General features: G+C 43.3%; 1 protein-coding gene across 1 annotated transcript in view; it reads left to right on the top strand.

Annotated features, from left to right (window-relative positions):
- The window catches only part of LOC138292162 (zinc finger CCCH domain-containing protein 10-like), a 46,951-nt gene extending 34,676 nt beyond the window's left edge, over positions 1-12,275 (top strand). The window contains exon 2 of the mRNA XM_069230582.1: positions 10,218-12,275. Coding sequence (XP_069086683.1) covers positions 10,272-11,246 — 975 coding nt within the window. The 5' untranslated portion in view covers positions 10,218-10,271 and the 3' untranslated portion in view covers positions 11,247-12,275. The remainder of the gene's footprint in view (positions 1-10,217) is intronic.
- Positions 12,276-17,132: the final 4,857 nt, after the last annotated feature.

Below are 17,132 nucleotides of genomic sequence, written 5' to 3'. Positions count from 1 at the left end.
AGGTCCTGGGGGCTGCGGGTGCAGGGTCTTTTCCAGGCGTCGGGACTTAGGTTTCAGAGAGTCGCGGTCAGGGGAAGCCTCGGGATTCCCTCTGCAGGCGGCGCTGTGGGGGCTCAGGGGGGACGGGTTTTGGTACTCACAGTCGTAGAGTAGTCCGGGGGTCCTCCCTGAGGTGTTGGTTCTCCACCAGCCGAGTCGGGGTCGCCGGGTGCAGTGTTGCAAGTCTCACGCTTCTTGCGGGGAGTTGCAGGGTTCTTTAAAGCTGCTTCTTGGAACAAAGTTGCAGTCTTTTTGGAGCAGGTCCGCTGTCCTCGGGAGTTTCTTGTCGTCGTCGAAGCAGGGCAGTCCTCAGAGGATTCAGAGGTCGCTGGTCCCTTTGGAAGGCGTCGCTGGAGCAGAGTTCTTTGGAAGGGAGGAGACAGGCCGGTGAGTTTCTGGAGCCAAGGCAGTTGTTGTCTTCTGGTCTTCCTCTGCAGGGGTTTTCAGCTGGGCAGTCCTTCTTCTTGTTGTTGCAGGAATCTAATTTTCTAGGGTTCAGGGTAGCCCTTAAATACTAAATTTAAGGGCGTGTTTAGGTCTGGGGGGTTAGTAGCCAATGGCTACTAGCCCTGAGGGTGGGTACACCCTCTTTGTGCCTCCTCCCAAGGGGAGGGGGTCACAATCCTAACCCTATTGGGGGAATCCTCCATCTGCAAGATGGAGGATTTCTAAAAGTTAGTCACCTCAGCTCAGGACACCTTAGGGGCTGTCCTGACTGGCCAGTGACTCCTCCTTGTTGCTTTCTTTGTTCCCTCCAGCCTTGCCGCCAAAAGTGGGGGCCGTGGCCGGAGGGGGCGGGCAACTCCACTAAGCTGGAGTGCCCTGCTGGGCTGTGACAAAGGGGTGAGCCTTTGAGGCTCACCGCCAGGTGTTACAGCTCCTGCCTGGGGGAGGTGTTAGCATCTCCACCCAGTGCAGGCTTTGTTACTGGCCTCAGAGTGACAAAGGCACTCTCCCCATGGGGCCAGCAACATGTCTCTAGTGTGGCAGGCTGCTGGAACTAGTCAGCCTACACAGACAGTCGGTTAAGTTTCAGGGGGCACCTCTAAGGTGCCCTCTGGGGTGTATTTTGCAATAAAATGTACACTGGCATCAGTGTGCATTTATTGTGCTGAGAAGTTTGATACCAAACTTCCCAGTTTTCAGTGTAGCCATTATGGTGCTGTGGAGTTCGTGTTTGACATACTCCCAGACCATATACTCTTATGGCTACCCTGCACTTACAATGTCTAAGGTTTTGTTTAGACACTGTAGGGGTACCATGCTCATGCACTGGTACCCTCACCTATGTTATAGTGCACCCTGCCTTAGGGCTGTAAGGCCTGCTAGAGGGGTGACTGACCTATACTTGCATAGGCAGTGAGAGGCTGGCATGGCACCCTGAGGGGAGTGCCATGTCGACTTACTCGTTTTGTTCTCACTAGCACACACAAGCTGGCAAGCAGTGGGTCTGTGCTGAGTGAGAGGTCTCCAGGGTGGCATAAGACATGCTGCAGCCCTTAGAGACCTTCCTTGGCATCAGGGCCCTTGGTACTAGAAGTACCAGTTACAAGGGACTTATCTGGATGCCAGGGTCTGCCAATTGTGGATACAAAAGTACAGGTTAGGGAAAGAACACTGGTGCTGGGGCCTGGTTAGCAGGCTTCAGCACACTTTCAATTGTAAACATAGCATCAGCAAAGGCAAAAAGTCAGGGGGCAACCATGCCAAGGAGGCATTTCCTTACACATGTACAAACCTTTTTTTTAGTTGAGCGATTTCATTTGTTGGTGGTAGTGTAATTTAAAAATTCTTCCTTGCTAGTGGTCATTTCTGCCTCTTTGTCCCTCCTTTTCTCCTTCAGAGCAGGGACCAACTACTGTATACTTACGCTTTGTCCTGTTTGTCTCTTTCGCAGGGGACTTTTTTTTCTTTTTAATTTTTTGCCTGTTCGTCCCACACTGTTCCAGAGTAGCCACGCTTCCTCGGGCAAGTCCTACAGCAGGTCTCCATTCCCCCCCCACCTCCCCCTGTAAACATAAAACCATTATTGCAGTGTTGGTCCCTCCCGCCGCCTCCTATGTTGTTGACATTTAAAAAGAATTAATGGTAATTGTTTCCTACTCTTGTTTTTGGAGCTGCTCAGCGTCCTTACATGCCACGCTAAACACCCTCCCACCCCATCCCCCGTTGGCGTTTTCATAATATGTAACGAGGAAACTGGAAACTTTTGTTTTACAACTGTATTCCCGTTGTAAGTACTTCTTTTTTTTTTTTTAAATTGCACACCCTCCATTGTTGCTTTTTGGTTAACATCAGCGCGTCTTCCGCTTCATGGCCGCTACACTTCATCTTTAATGGCGGCCACTTCGGGAGGCAGCGCAACTTTCTTTTGTTCTGCCCGGCTCGCTCTCCAGGCGTTACAACATGAGCCCACAAGGATGATCGGGCGCATTCCTTCTGAAGGCGATTACAGTGCTGTGCTGCATGCTTTTTCCTTAACATCAGCTCGGCACCATGGTACTTGTATAGATGTTACATTTGCATGCTTTTTATGGTCTGTTTCTTTTTATAACCTAATTGTTTCGGTGACCCACACATGGTCATTCATCTAAAATCCTGCCTGTAAATTATGTCTACTGATAGATTTGAGACACTCTACCTTCTTCTGGGCTTAGCGCGGCTGCAGAGTACACCGTAGTCGGGGAAAAACATACAATATAGAGGGCAACAGATGATCACTCTTAACCACTACTTTATTTTCATTGGTGTATTTTGAGCGCATGTTCTATTTGAACAACCGCTAATTAAGCTGCATCAGGTAAGTGGTTCCTCGTATATTGTACATGTACACTTTGTGAAAGGTCGGGCCAATGTTTGCTGCTTATGCTGTTTTTATAGACACAGGGAAATGAAGTGATGTGCTCACAATCACAGACTGGTGAGCTGATGCATGGACTCTAACTCCGTTCCCCAGTTAGTCAGCTACTTTAGCCATACTGGTAAACATGATAAAGCCCATATATATATATATATATATATATATTATTGTAATCGCATTTATATAGCGCTTACTACCCCTGACGAGGCGTCGAAGCGCTTTTCGATGAGTAGCACGCTACTCTGGAACCCAACAAGAATTAGTGATGGATTAGTATTGTTAAATAATGAGTACATTTTTAGTATTATTATGAGTTAATTTGAGCCGTGGATATGAAAGTTTGTTAGTTAGATTGACTGGAGTAATGGAGGGGTGGAGGAGGAAAGAAATCCAGAAGTGTTAATTGGGAGTATATTCTTCATTTACTCAACCCAAAGGCTCGGGATGAGTAAAGGGGGGCGGAGGGGGAAGAGTATGTGGAAGGGTTAGGGAGAGCATAGTAGCAGGGTGAGATAAATGCAGGAGAAAATTAGTAGGGTTGTGTGGGAGGTCACAGTAGTAGAGTGAGGTTTGGTGAGTTAGATGTGGAAGCGGAGGGAAGAGCTTAGGCAGAGATATTTAGGAGATGAAAGTAGTATAAGGGTTTTGGGATGAGTCAGAGTGAGAGTGGAGGATAGTTTGATAGAGACATGACATATGATGATGAGTAGATAAGTGTGATAAGATGAGAGCAGGAATTCATAGATATTCTAGTATATAACGACCCACCCAGGAGCCATGCAGTGATCCACGAACATGCCAAGCACAGAAAACAACATATACACATACAAACACATATATATACACACACACATACACATGAATACACACACATATGCACATACAATACATAATTAGAACCATGGGTAAAAAAATACTTAGTCAAACAGGTTTAAAGAGTGTGTGTGTGTATTTTATTGTTATGACATAGTAGCAATACAGATTTTCTAAAGAAACTATAAATAAATAGAAATATACATATAATCTGAAAAAAATATTTATCAACATAGGCATATGCAGTTCATAGTTGTTTGAAAAAGGTGGTTATGAAGGAAAGAGCCAACTCTTGAGTCGTTTTCTGAAGACAAGAAAGTTATCTGTGGCTCTTATAGTTGGGGGTAAAGAATTCCATAGTTTAGCTGCTTGGACGGAGAAGGATGTACCACCTATAGTCTTTTTCTTGTATGGTGGTGGTTGTGTAGTGAGTTGCCAATTTGTTTGTGAAATCTTGAGTAGTGGGATGACTTCCTTCCATGCATGTAGGTTTTCGAAATTCATTGAGAATTTTATAAAATTCCTTGGTTGTAGATTGAGCATTTTGAATTCTGTCTGAGTAGTATCTTTTTTTAGCTTTTTTGATTGATGATTTGTATATCCTGTTAAGTTTGTGTAGCAGTTTGTCTTGACTGTTGTTTGTTTTGAGCCAGGTTCGCTGCAACTTTCTGATTTGTTGCTTTATCTTTTTTAGTTCCGTGTTTCTCCAAGGTGTTGGTTTTCTTTTGTTGTGTTTAGTTTTTCTGAGTGGTATTAGGACATCAAAAGCTTCCTGTTGCCACTCATAAAGCTTCAGTACAGAATTAATTGTATCTAGATCTGTGTTTGCTGTTAGTTGTGTTTCTAAGTGATCCAAATTGAGTTTGCTCCATGGTCGATAGGTGTATGTATGTAAGTAGTTGTGGGGTGTGTTGATTTGTGGAGTTGTATGTCGGAAAGTTATCATATGGTGGTCTGACCAGGTGATTGGTGTGATGCTATGAATAGTAACTAGTTCAGGCTTAGCAAAAATGACATCTAGGGTGTGACCAACGATGTGTGTGGGATTGTGTACAATCTGATGTAGGTTCAATGCGACTAGGCCAGTGGTGATAGCTTTTGGATGGGGCATATTGGGTTTGTCAAACCAAATGTTTAGATCTCCAAGAATGCATAGATTGGAGTATAGTGTAATAAGGTTTGAGACTGTGTCTAGAAAAGCATCTGGGAAAGTGGAGTTGTTAGGTGGAGGTCTGTAAAGGAGGAGAAAGTTACAGGAGGAAGTTGGAGTAGGGTGGCATCTGGTAAGGAGGGCTTCACAACCTTGTATGGAGATGTTGTCTGTTTTACTGAGGTTCATTGCCTGTTTGAATATAATAGCTAGTCCACCTCCTGTCTTGCCTATACGGTTTTGGGTTATGGTTTGATAGCCCGGAGGAACGGCTTCGTGCAGCACTGGTGCCATGTCATCTCCCAACCAGGATTCAGTTATGAATAGTAAGTCAGGTTGTGTGTCTGTGAGCAGGTCGTAGATGTGGTGCTTGTTTTTTTAAGAGTGATCGAGCATTTATGAGCTGGCAGTTTAGAAAAGGTGTGTTAGTGGTAGTGTTTTGTTTAGTAGAACGGTAAGTAGTGTAATGTGAGCTTGAAGCAGGAGTGTTGCTAGTTGTGATAACTGTTTGAGGCTCACAATAGTCTTGCTTTTCAACATAGTGTTCCTCTTCCAGCAGTTTAAGGAGGCATTTTGTTGGGTCTGTGTGTGTGTGTGTGGGTGGTGGACTTGGTGGCTGAGGGAGCCATGAGGAGTGTAGTGTTTTTTGTAGGGTAGTTTTATTATGTAACAGACAAGGGGATGCGAGGTTGCTATGAGTGACCTGTTTTTTATTTTGTTTGCGTTTGTTTAGTGTGGATGGAGTATGGGTTAGGGGTGGTGGAGGAGTATGTGGATCATGATGTAAGGCTCTAAATTGTGCAATGGAGGAGAGGCGAGTGAATGAAAGTTGCTGGGTTGGGGTGATTGTGGTAGGTGTTTGTGAAGAGTGGGGGGGTAGGGGTGGAGATAGGATGGAATTTATATTCTTTGTGTAGTCCTGGGGGTGGGAGTGGGTATGACGATGAGTGTAATGTACGTTTGTGTTGCTTTGATGTGCTGATGTTTGTGGTTGGTATTGTTTTTGTGGAATAATGAGGGGATATTGGTGTAGTTCTTTTTGGTGAGGGATTTGTATGTGAGTGCTGCTAAGTGGAATTTGAGTGTTAGATGGAGTGTTGATGTGTTTTGGAGATGAATGTATGAGGTGTGTAAGAGGTGATGGGTGTGTGTCGGGAGTTAGTATTAGTTGCGATGACTGGAAGAGGTAATATGTGTGGTGGAGTGAAATGTGGGGATTGTATGGTTCTGTTTAAATGGTAAAGAGAGGGGAAGAGTGTTTGTAGATGATGTTTTTGAAGGCAGGGTTTGGGCATTGTTATGATGACAGGTGGTCTGTGTGGAGCGAACAGCGGATAGTGTTGTTGGTTAGTATGAGCAGAGAGTGTGTATCTGGGAGACTGAACCTGAGAGAAATGTATGTTGTAGTTTTGTATTGTGTGGGTGATGGCAGGTTGTGTTAGTGGGTGTGAACAGAGTAGTGTTTGCTGTGAGAATGAAGGTGTTTGACTGTAGTAGTTGTGGGGGGTATGTGTATATGTGTTGTATATAGGGTATTGTGTTGGGTGATGGAGCAATGCAATCTGTCTGTAGTCAGTTTGTGATGCATGAGTTGGATGCCTTTGTAGAATGTGTGTTTGCATGTTGAGGGATGTGTAGGGGCTGAAACCATTCATGGTCAAATGTGAATTGGGCAGCATTTCTGGCCCAAGGCCCTAGTCCCTACCTGTCCCGAACAGGCCCAAACAGACAACTGCCCTTGTCCTCTCCGCCCTTACAAGCAACTGCCCTTGTCCTCTCTGCCCTTACAAGCAACTGCCCTTTGCCTCTCCGCCCGGGCTAAGACGCCCTGAATCCTAGCCTTTTATAGCCCTGCTGGCCAATAAGAAGCTGGTCCTAGCCCTAGCAAATCCAATTTCAAGCCCTGATTCAACCAACTAATGGGAGACTCGGCCCTAATCACCAATCACAGCCCTATTCTTGACCACCAATCACAGCCCCAGCCCTAAAACCAGCAACCAATCAGAATCCCAGCTCTATCCACCAATCACAGCCCTAGAACCAACAGCCAATCAGAATCTCAGACCTAGAGCCAATGGCCAATCAGATTCCCTGCCCTATCCACCAATCATAACTGCAGCCCTGGAGCCAGCAACCAATGAAGGACCGTCTCCCAACAACCTATCACAACAGCATATGCAACAACCAATAGGAAGTTATATAAAGAGCAAGTTAACTGAACTCCAGTCCCTGTGGTCAGGGGGAAAGGTAACTGCTGCTCTATTCAGAATCGCCTTGGATACAGACAGGCTGAATCCACACTTCCAAGCTAGCAGAGTCTACTTTCCAGGTAAGGGGGAGATTGTTTAAGAAACAAACACTTCTATAGTGCTGGGCGCACACTCTAAAATAGGGCTTTTTTAAAGGCAAAAATACAGGGGGGCAGACAGTTTTTAAGCACAATTTAAATCACACAAACAGATTAAAACAGTCTCCTAAAAGACACACTCTGCAAGATGTATGTAGCCTTTTTACTTAGGAGAGGGGAAAAAAAAGGGGGGGAGGGGAGAGGGGGTGCCACAAACTAGCAAGGCAATTCACACAGTCACGGCAAAAAACGATTTTCAAACAAATACCACTTGAAAAGAGGCCAGGCTGTCTGAAACACAGAGAGTCCACAGTAAAACACACACAGGTAGCTGAAACAAACAATTTTGAACAAATAATACTATTTACCCAGAAAATTCACAGGGCTCCTTACCTAGGTCTTTTTGCAATTCTTGAACACTGGCCTGTATCAGGACACAGGGGAGATGCACAGAGGCTCACAAAATGGAGGTGGCTGTCTTGGGCTTCCCTCCACAAACTTAAAGGGCCAGAGCAGGTGGGGGGGCGGGTCTCAGGTGCAGCAGGGACTCAGGGAGCCAATCAGCTAAGTCCAGTCATATATATTCAAAGTGTCAGCAAAATAGTTTAAGGATTGCATAGTTTAGACTAGTTGGCTTGCCGCCTTCTAGTGTTTACTTTCTGTGAACAACAGGTTTTCGTGAGAATATATTCGTCTTCGGACAGTTTTTCTCCTTTTGCTTGGACATATGTTTACTTTAAGAATTTTGTGTTATTCGTTTTACAAAATTCTCAGTTCATTTTACACAAATACAGCACAAACAAAATATGCTATAGTTCCCATCTGTGGTTTAAAAATTTAAATAAAATACAGTATTTGTCCTGGGCCTAATTCATAATAGCACCTTTTTGCCACATCCAGATACTGGTGGTGAGTTGTGTATGGAATACTTCCTAATTTTTAGGGTCCAGTGCAAAGTGCTCTGGGGGCTTTTAACTACGCCCATATCAAGCCCATCTGTGTGGTTGGTTCGTGGGCTTGCCTTTTAAAATTAGCTTGATTTCATTATTGGAAGGCATGCATACATCATACCTCTTCCGGTATTCAGCCCGCCTCAAGCACACGGGCTAAATACTGAAAACATATGAGACTCCATGTTTTCCGTATGGTTTCTGCACTATTTTTTTTCTCTTTATTTCGTAGGCAGCGCAATCTCGCTGGGCAGCAGTAGAATGCTTTGCATGACATCGACCCTGCTATGGATATTAGCACTTTTGCCGGTTACATGGATAATTGCACTTTTGCCAGTTACATGGATAATTGCACTTTTGCCAGTTACATGGGTAATTGCACTTACATGGGTAATTGCACTTTTACTGGTTACATGGGTAATTGCACTTTTGCCGGATACATGGGTAATTGCACTTTTGCCGATTACATGGGCAATTGCACTTTTGCCGATAAGCTTCACTGCAAGCGGACTTCTGTTTGCTTTTGTGCGTTTGCTTTGCGATCATGGTGGCCGGTGGCTTGCTTATGTGAAACTATTTTACTTTTCAGTTTGTGGCAAGAAAAGTCCGGTTAGGAGTTTACAACGTTCATAGCTTTACCTCGAGTAAACGCATTGCAAATGCTTGTTCCTGCAGCTATTACTTAATACTTCTCCCCACAGCTGTAACTAACACTTTTGTTCATTCTTTAATTCAGATATCCTACTGATCTCACGTTCTGCATTTTTTCACAATTTATTTCCCCTTCCTGGGATATTAAAAACTAAAGCATGGCAGCTTTTATTGGGCATGTTGAAAAATGCACCCTTCGAGAATATTTTGTATTTGGCTGTGTACGTACCTATGAGAGCAGTTCACCACTCCTCTGTCCCGTGCATGGCTGGATAATCCTAAAGTATATTTCAAAGTAAAAGACTAGAAAGTTTATGCATTTTGGCAAAAAGCACTTTCACTTTAAATTCATATTGCCCGGGTGAGGCCGCTGAGATCTTCAATATTGGACCAATTACCAATCTACCACATCTAGTTCACCCAAACCTCAGTTTACTACCATGATCTCCCAAACAACCCTACTAAATTCTCCCCCATTTCTCACCCTTGACTCATCCAAAAACCCTCCTGCTACTGTGATCTCCCTAACCCTTTCGACAGACTCTTCCTTCCTCCATCTCTCCTTTACTCATCCCAAGCTTCATCCTATTACAATACACTCCCAATTAACACTTCTCTATTCTTCCCTTCTCTATCCATCCATTACTCTAGTCAGTCCAACTAACAAACTCACATATTCTCTGCTAAAATTAACTCATAATACTAAAACTGTACTCCTATATCCCTATACTAATCCACCACTAATTCCTATTGGGTTCCAGAGTAGTGTGCTACTTGCCGAAATGCACTTCGACGCCTCGTCAGGGGTTAGTAAGCACTATATAAATACTATTACAATACAATTTCATGCCACTTTATTCCACTCTAGTCTGTGACACACTTCTCCACTCTATTCCACTGAATGGCACTCCACCCAACTCTATAACCCATTATTCCACAGTTTGCTGTTTCACTCCTCCACTCTGTTCACATCCACTCTAGTACAATTGACTCTATGTTACCCAACAACACTTTACTCAACACCATCTACCCCACTCAACTCTTCTCCACTCTGTGCCCTTCCACTCTACGACACTTGACTTGCGCCTCTCCATGCAACAAATTTTTAGCTGTGCAGAACAGCACCCATGCTGGTGTGCAACATGGCTAAAACATATTGGCAGAGCCGATAGCTCTTCCATAGGTGAGTGAGACCTTTTGGCTTTGCAAATACTTGATATTTCTTACTGTTTGCCATTTTCACCAGCTGAACAGAAGAGCCTCCAGGTATTTGGGCCTGGTAGGCTTAATGTGCATTGCTATCCTACTATGAATTGTCTAAATAGTATGGTTTTTTGAAGCCCTGTCAGTTATTTTGACAGTTCTGGATTTGCTCTTAATTGTTGGAAATGGTTTTCTTTCTTGCAGCTGTTCGCTGAGCGCTTCGTTCACCCATACTGCGCAGAGCGTTGGGGGGTAAAAATGCCAGACAGGGATAGTGCAAGCGGCAGCGATGAGCCTGCAGACGGCACCAAGGATGTATGCCGAGATTTCCTGCGCAACGTTTGCTATCGAGGGTCTCGTTGCCGATTCCGCCACCCCGACGCCAGTGTGCCTGATCCAGGTGTGACCAAGAACGAGTTTATTTTCTGCCACGACTTTCAAAATAAGGAGTGCGTGCACCTGAACTGCAAGTTCATTCACGGTACCAGGCAAGATGAGGATTACTACAAAAAAACAGGTGAACTCCCGCCTCACCTGCATCAGAAAGTAGCTGCTAACTTGGGACTCCTACCAACTGACCTCCCCAACAGCAAAGAGGAGGTCCCAATCTGCAGGGACTACCTAAAGGGTGGGTGCCTGCGAGGCACAAAGTGCAAGTTTCGTCATATCCAGAGAGAGAACGAGTGCAAAATCGATTATAATTATCAATTTGACATGAAAAATCTGAATATGGAGAGCATGGCTCTGATGCAGAACACATTCCCCACGGTAAACCGCCCTGACACCTTTGTTAGCCCATATATGATCAACTCTTACCAGGATGTGGGTTCTATGCTTAAGAGGCGGCGGGTAGAAGGCACACAGGTGCCAGTATGTGATTACGGCTTGGCAGCTGTTCGTACTCCTGAGCATCGCCAGTTAGAGGAAGAGGCCATCTTGTTACGCAGGCGTGTAGAGGAGCTAAAGAAGCAAGTGTCTATCCTCCAGGCCTCTAATGAGGTGCTGCTGGAACAGAATGCGCAGTTTCGCCAGCACCAGGCCAAAATTGTGACTCTAAGTTTGGCAGCGACTGCAGGTGACATGCCGTCAGTGGTCACCAACTATAACCATGGCCTCGCACAGACTCATACCACCTTAAGCACTCACACCCTACAGCCACACCTTATGCCCAAACATGAGTTGGTGACATCTTCTCCTGCACAAACAGCAGCCCAGGTCGGCACAGCGAACTAAAAGAACCCACCACATGCCCAGTTTCCGCTGAACACCGCTACTCCTCTCTCAGGGGCTACTGTTAATGGCACCAGGCATTGCAGATGCACAACCTGTGTAGACATGTGCGCCCATAATATTTGTATCATAGTTGTGGCACACAGATTACTTTTGGGGCAAGTAGTTTTACCTCTGATGCCTTTTTGTCTGTGCTACTTTACAGGGCTGGTGGGAGTAGTCTCAGGGTGGGTTGAAACCAGCAATTTCATGGCTTTTAAAAGGATGGGAAGATAAAATATTTTGGGAAGAGGCTTGATCTTAAAAAAAAAAAATAAAAAAAAAAAAAGTGGTTTAGCTGGCTAAAAAAGTTTGCATTAAAAAATTATATAACTTTTTGCGCAGAGGAGCCTGTTTTGAATTGCGTCCACTGTTCCTAGTGGTCGAGGGTAAGCTGTTTTTATCACTTAGGTTGGCGAAGGCAATAACATGCTGGAAAATGCACAAAATGTCTGAGTCACTGATGTTCAGTGCATTCCCAGCCTGACCACTATCTTCCAAATCAAACTCACTAACAATAGCTTGCCCTAAAATAAAACGAAGTACAATAAGAAGGGAACAAACCATGTCCCTGACAATAAAAATGGCAACTTCAAGAGAAAGTAAATGTCTACCAACTTGTGGCTTTGAGGGTGTAGTAAGCAGCCTTATCCTTTTGTAAAATAATATGGCCCTGATGTGGCTTGTTCTGTGCATCGGTTTTGTTTCATGCAGTTTTAGTCCTGAAAAATTATTGTCCAGTTTGCCAAGAAATGAAACCAATTACAGTGCTTTCAAAGTTCTGCTCCGTTCTCAAAGATTGATCGTCATGCAAGTCGGTGTTGACATCAGTAGCAGTTCACATGTTCTGCTCTTTCGTTTAACAAGGGTTACAAATAATGTTTTCAGATAATGTGCCCAATTTGTTTCAATTTAGCTTTGTCAGCTTCTTTCTTGGAATATGTATCTGGATATTTCTGAAGAGCTTTTATTAAAAATATTTTCTATATCAAAGCATGAATGTTTAATTAATCTCTTGAGTGACTCTGAGTAAAGTGGGGGTTTGGGCACAAATGAAACAGGTGGGCCCTATTGCTTTCTTAACTTCCACTCCCAGCATGCCCTACAATATGAATAAAAACATTCACTGTGATGGACGCACTCTCAAACGTAAATCCATTAAAAAAAAAATCTACACTTTTTTCTTTACTGTTTTGTTTTTTTAAGGAAGTGAAATAGCATTAAGTGTATGTGCCCTTTTAATGTGCAGCGTTTTTCATAGTAAAAAGGTGATTGCCTTGTGAGTGTTCATCGAATGGCATATTGACAAACCAGTGTCCTGTGTTTACCATCTGACCTCATTCAAGATTAAGAACCCTATTTCCACCCTAATGCCAGAGGTTGCATCCTTAGACGGTTTCCGTAGATGGAACACACAGGGTATCACCATCATGGGACATGTCAGGTGCTCCACGATAATCAAACTCTACAGAGAATTTCAACACAAACTCGAACTAGAAATATCACAATTCAATTTTTACTTACAACTTAGACATATGCAGACCTAAAAAAAAAAAATATTAAAATGTTACTAGATCTGCAAGTTGAGTAACTTTAATTATCTTCTCGGCCTAACTGTAATGTACTTGACCTGGAAACGTGTGTCAAATTGTGTGTCCCTAGGCAAAGATTTGTTTAGTTGCCTTTTTTCTTCATTCTCACATGAGTGCACCTTCAAATATGTGAACTCAGCATTTCTGCTGTACAACAAAACCTCTTTTGTTTGATTAAATAGACTAAACATTTGCTCCTTGTATAATACAAATCTGTTCCACAAATAAGGAGACCTATGAACCATGACATGCCTCTTAGTTTACTAATAGAATTGCCATCAGGACAGGAGTGTTTCTCAGTTTGTTTAAACATTCACTCTAAATAAATATACTACTTGTAAAGTTCCAAGAAATGTCCAAAAACCTTCCCACTAACCTGCAGCTTTACTGATAAAACTATATCATGTATTAACAATAATCTGTGAAAATTGGGTTTCAGAAAACCTATTTTGTTCTGATTTGTTTTCATCCTATAAAATTATTTTTTTATCACACACAAGTACAAATAAAATGGGCATTTTTAAGTACTGTAATATATTTTGAAATGTTTGTACAGTTATTTAAATGCTGTGTGTTCGGAAACCTGACACACTACAGCCTTTCATTTCACACTCTTTGTACAGCAGGTCAGGCAGTTCAGCTTACAAAATCCTGGAACTCTACAGTCAGAAGGAAAATTGATTGTAAGAAGACAAACTGACTTTCAACCCCTGACTCTGAACACAGAGCAAATGTGACAAGAACAAGATTTAAAGGCCTCTTCATTGCTCCTTCACTTTCTGACTGAACTGAACACCTGTCCTTTGTCAACCCACCAGAAGGGGCTAGTAGGTCCTAAAAATAGCTCGACCTGATAAAATATGACTCACCGCAGCAAACAAGCGAGTAGATTTTTCAAGGCCTGATATGCACCTCACTATGTTGGACGAGCTCCCAGAATCCAACCCCTTGGAAGTGCTACTAACAGTGGGCCCTCTTTTACCCCCAGAGGCTAGCTTTATTAATTGCTAGTACTACAAAAGCCTGACTCCTTCAAAAGGGCACATGACACTGGAAGGAGGACCTTGAGACCATTGGATGACACTGATTGGGTGCTGGCCCTAATGTAATCAGTAGATGCAGCAGTGATTACATGTTTCTGCCTCATACAGTTCAAATACTTACACTGCATATACCTTACTCCTCAACAACGCTTAAGGCTTATACAGAGGATCTCTGCTGCAGTGATGAGGAGGGTGACTGCTTGTATTCATTTTGGAGCTGTATAGTTCTCTGGCCTTTTTGGGACACAGTGGAGGTCATGCTGGGAGGGGAAGGGGGGGGGGTGCGTAGGCCTAACTCCCAAAATATCCCTTCTGCAACTGGTGGATGAGTAAGCATACACAACAGCAGTAAGGATATTGCTGAGATTGGGTCTAGTGATCGCCAAAAGGGATACAGCACGCCTGTGGTGGCAGGCATCAGCTTTGAGCTTGGAGGGCTGAGATGGACCTCTGCTGTGTGAGGGAGAGACTAGTGTACAAGACTTACTGATGCCCGAAGAAACATATTCGTGTGTGGGGATCTTGGGAGAGATACTGGGAAGGCGAAGGCTGTCTACTGATGGCAGAAGCTCATTCTGGAGAGTAATAGGTCTACACATATCCAGCAACATCTCAGGAGTGAGATCGCGTCAGTATGACTGTGTTGAACTAATAAGTGCTTATTGTGATCTCAATTATTTGTGATGGTGTAAATGCTGAATCAAAACCCAGTAAAATATTACTTAAAAGAGCCCTATTTCTAAGCCTCCACAGTTTAAAAGTCCGGTCTTACAGTGGACTTGGGTCATCTGGCCGTTCCTGCTGGCTCCTTTCTAAGCTTCATGCACAAAGGGCAGAAGTGCAGAGCCTTATACTTACTTTATCCAGTTTAAAAGGAAAATTGCATTCCATGTTGAACTATAGCTGTTTACACATGTTGTGTGATGGTTTATTTGAACAAGGCAGACTTTTCCAGAAATTAACCTGCAGTGTGAGATGATGCCCCTGTCCAGAGTTTCTCAGTCTGCTTTCTTATGTTCCAAGCCACTTGTTTCTATATATCTAGCTTGACCACATGGAAACTAATTGAGCTATCTGAGTTTGCTCCGGTTGTCAGCCTGTCTGCAAGGATAGGCTTGGCAGATGGACGTTGGGTTGGAGGGGGTGTGGGGGAGGGGGCAGGCAGGGGGGGGGGGGGAAGAATCTTGTGATACGTGACATGGATGACTTTTGTGCAGTTAGAGTCAAGGAGGGGAGTAACATTCTTTAAATCCAGACATATGTGTATTTTTCTGGAAGACAAAAGCTGAAACCTCACATGGATAAATAACTTGAAACTCACTTTTAACACCTCCATGCTACTCATTTAGACTTGAGGACGGAGCACTTGTTTTGAGTTCAAGAAAGGAGATTCAACACGTTTCCTATTGGGTAATGATATTTGTGCTCGAGTGCAGTCACAGTCAGCCCGTAAGCTGAAGAAAGAAGATGCATCACACTTTTCTTTATTTTAATGACACGTTTGCTGTGAGTGCTACTTCAGACTGTTGGTTACAAACCTGACTTGGCTGTCGAACAAGATCACCTTCTGTTAACAAGCATGCATCCTTCAGCATTTTCATTGCTTTCTTGGTCACTGGTAGATGTTTAGGGTACCATTCATACAAAATGGTATGTATTCCTTCTTCTCGTTCGCACAGAACCATGTAGCACCAATATTTAGATCACAATGCTGTTACATCTCTGAGCAATCATGTGAAATTCGTCACCCAAAACGTCAGATGTGCTGTGAAGCACATGCTGCATGTTCTCTTTGATTCAAAATGCCACATAGTGGGACTTAGTGAGCCATGGTTTGGCAACAACTTTTTCAATGACCATTTTCACAAGGGCCATAAAATTTGCTTGAAGAATATAGAAGGGGCTGCTCTGCTCTAGCATATGTTGATTTCCACCTGCAAGGATTTGCTGTTGTTAAAGTATTCCCGTTTTGTGTATTAGCTACCAGCTGTTCCATCAGTGTAAAAAAACATTTTCAATATAGCTTCGACTTACTGCCAGCATGACCTCAACCCAAACATGCTGGAGCAACTCTGTGCTGGCATCCTGTTCACGAGTCAAACTTGACAGAATCCTCGGTTGGGCCGGTAGATTCAAAACATGCAATGGACCATTTTGAGGACAACCAGGCTCTGTGCTTCAAACTGTGAGTGATCTCTTGTGCTGCTCACACTCTTGATCTGTAAATTCACCTATGATCATGGAATCGCAAACTGTTTAGTGCACCTTCAAGTATGGTTCAACCATTTTTGCCTCAAGCTTGATCTGTTTTACACACCAGCAAACCACAACCAGAATACCCACACCCCTTCAATTGAATTTGTCAGAAATGTAAGCAGTGAACCGATCGAGGTGATAATATGGCACAATGAAGATCTACTTTCCCACTCCAGGAGACCCTGAAACCTTGCTATTGAATCTCTGCCAAAACACTTAATATTTACTAGATATCCAAACACCAGCCAAATCCAGAAATTCACGACTGGCGTTACTAAACAACCTAGTGCTGACTCAAAGGAGGATTAGCAGATCTGAACTGTGTTGGCTACAGCAGGAGTGGCAATAGTGCAAGTCACAGACTGCAAAGAACAAACACCAGTGGAAACTATTTGGGAAAGATAGCATCTGGCCCTTTACAAGGGCGAACAAGCACTGGCAAAACCAAAAGTTCAGCTGCTGTGGAACATGGCTTTAAGCAGATAAAAACGCTGTGACATGGTCAAAGGTTGCCACTTCGTAGTGTTTTTATTATTATTAACTTTAAGCAAAGTTGCACTGCAGAGTCTATGTATGCTTTTTACTTTTTTTTTTTTATATACTGAATGCACACAAGTGAAAATAATATACACACACGCTTACTTCATTGCACTATTTGTGTGGCTAAAACACAGTTTCTTTGATATATTAACTAAGATTTCTGATGTGTTATAGCATAGTGTTTCAAAACGCACTAAACAAGAACACGAAACATAAATTAAAAAAAAAATCCACATTCCACAAACATTTACTGGCTATTAAATAAAAATAAAAAATAAAAACAGATTTATTGTGTACTGGCTTAGAAAAAAAAAGATTAACCACCTCTATGATCCAAAGAACAGTTTCAATATAAGAGAAGGGCATAGAAAAACAAACAGATGAGACCTTCAAAGTAGCCCCACAAAAGGGAATTGATG

This window comes from Pleurodeles waltl, chromosome 4_2, assembly GCF_031143425.1.
Source record: "Pleurodeles waltl isolate 20211129_DDA chromosome 4_2, aPleWal1.hap1.20221129, whole genome shotgun sequence".
In the NCBI taxonomy this organism is placed as follows: domain Eukaryota; kingdom Metazoa; phylum Chordata; class Amphibia; order Caudata; family Salamandridae; genus Pleurodeles; species Pleurodeles waltl.
This window is presented reverse-complemented; position numbering and strand designations above follow the sequence as displayed.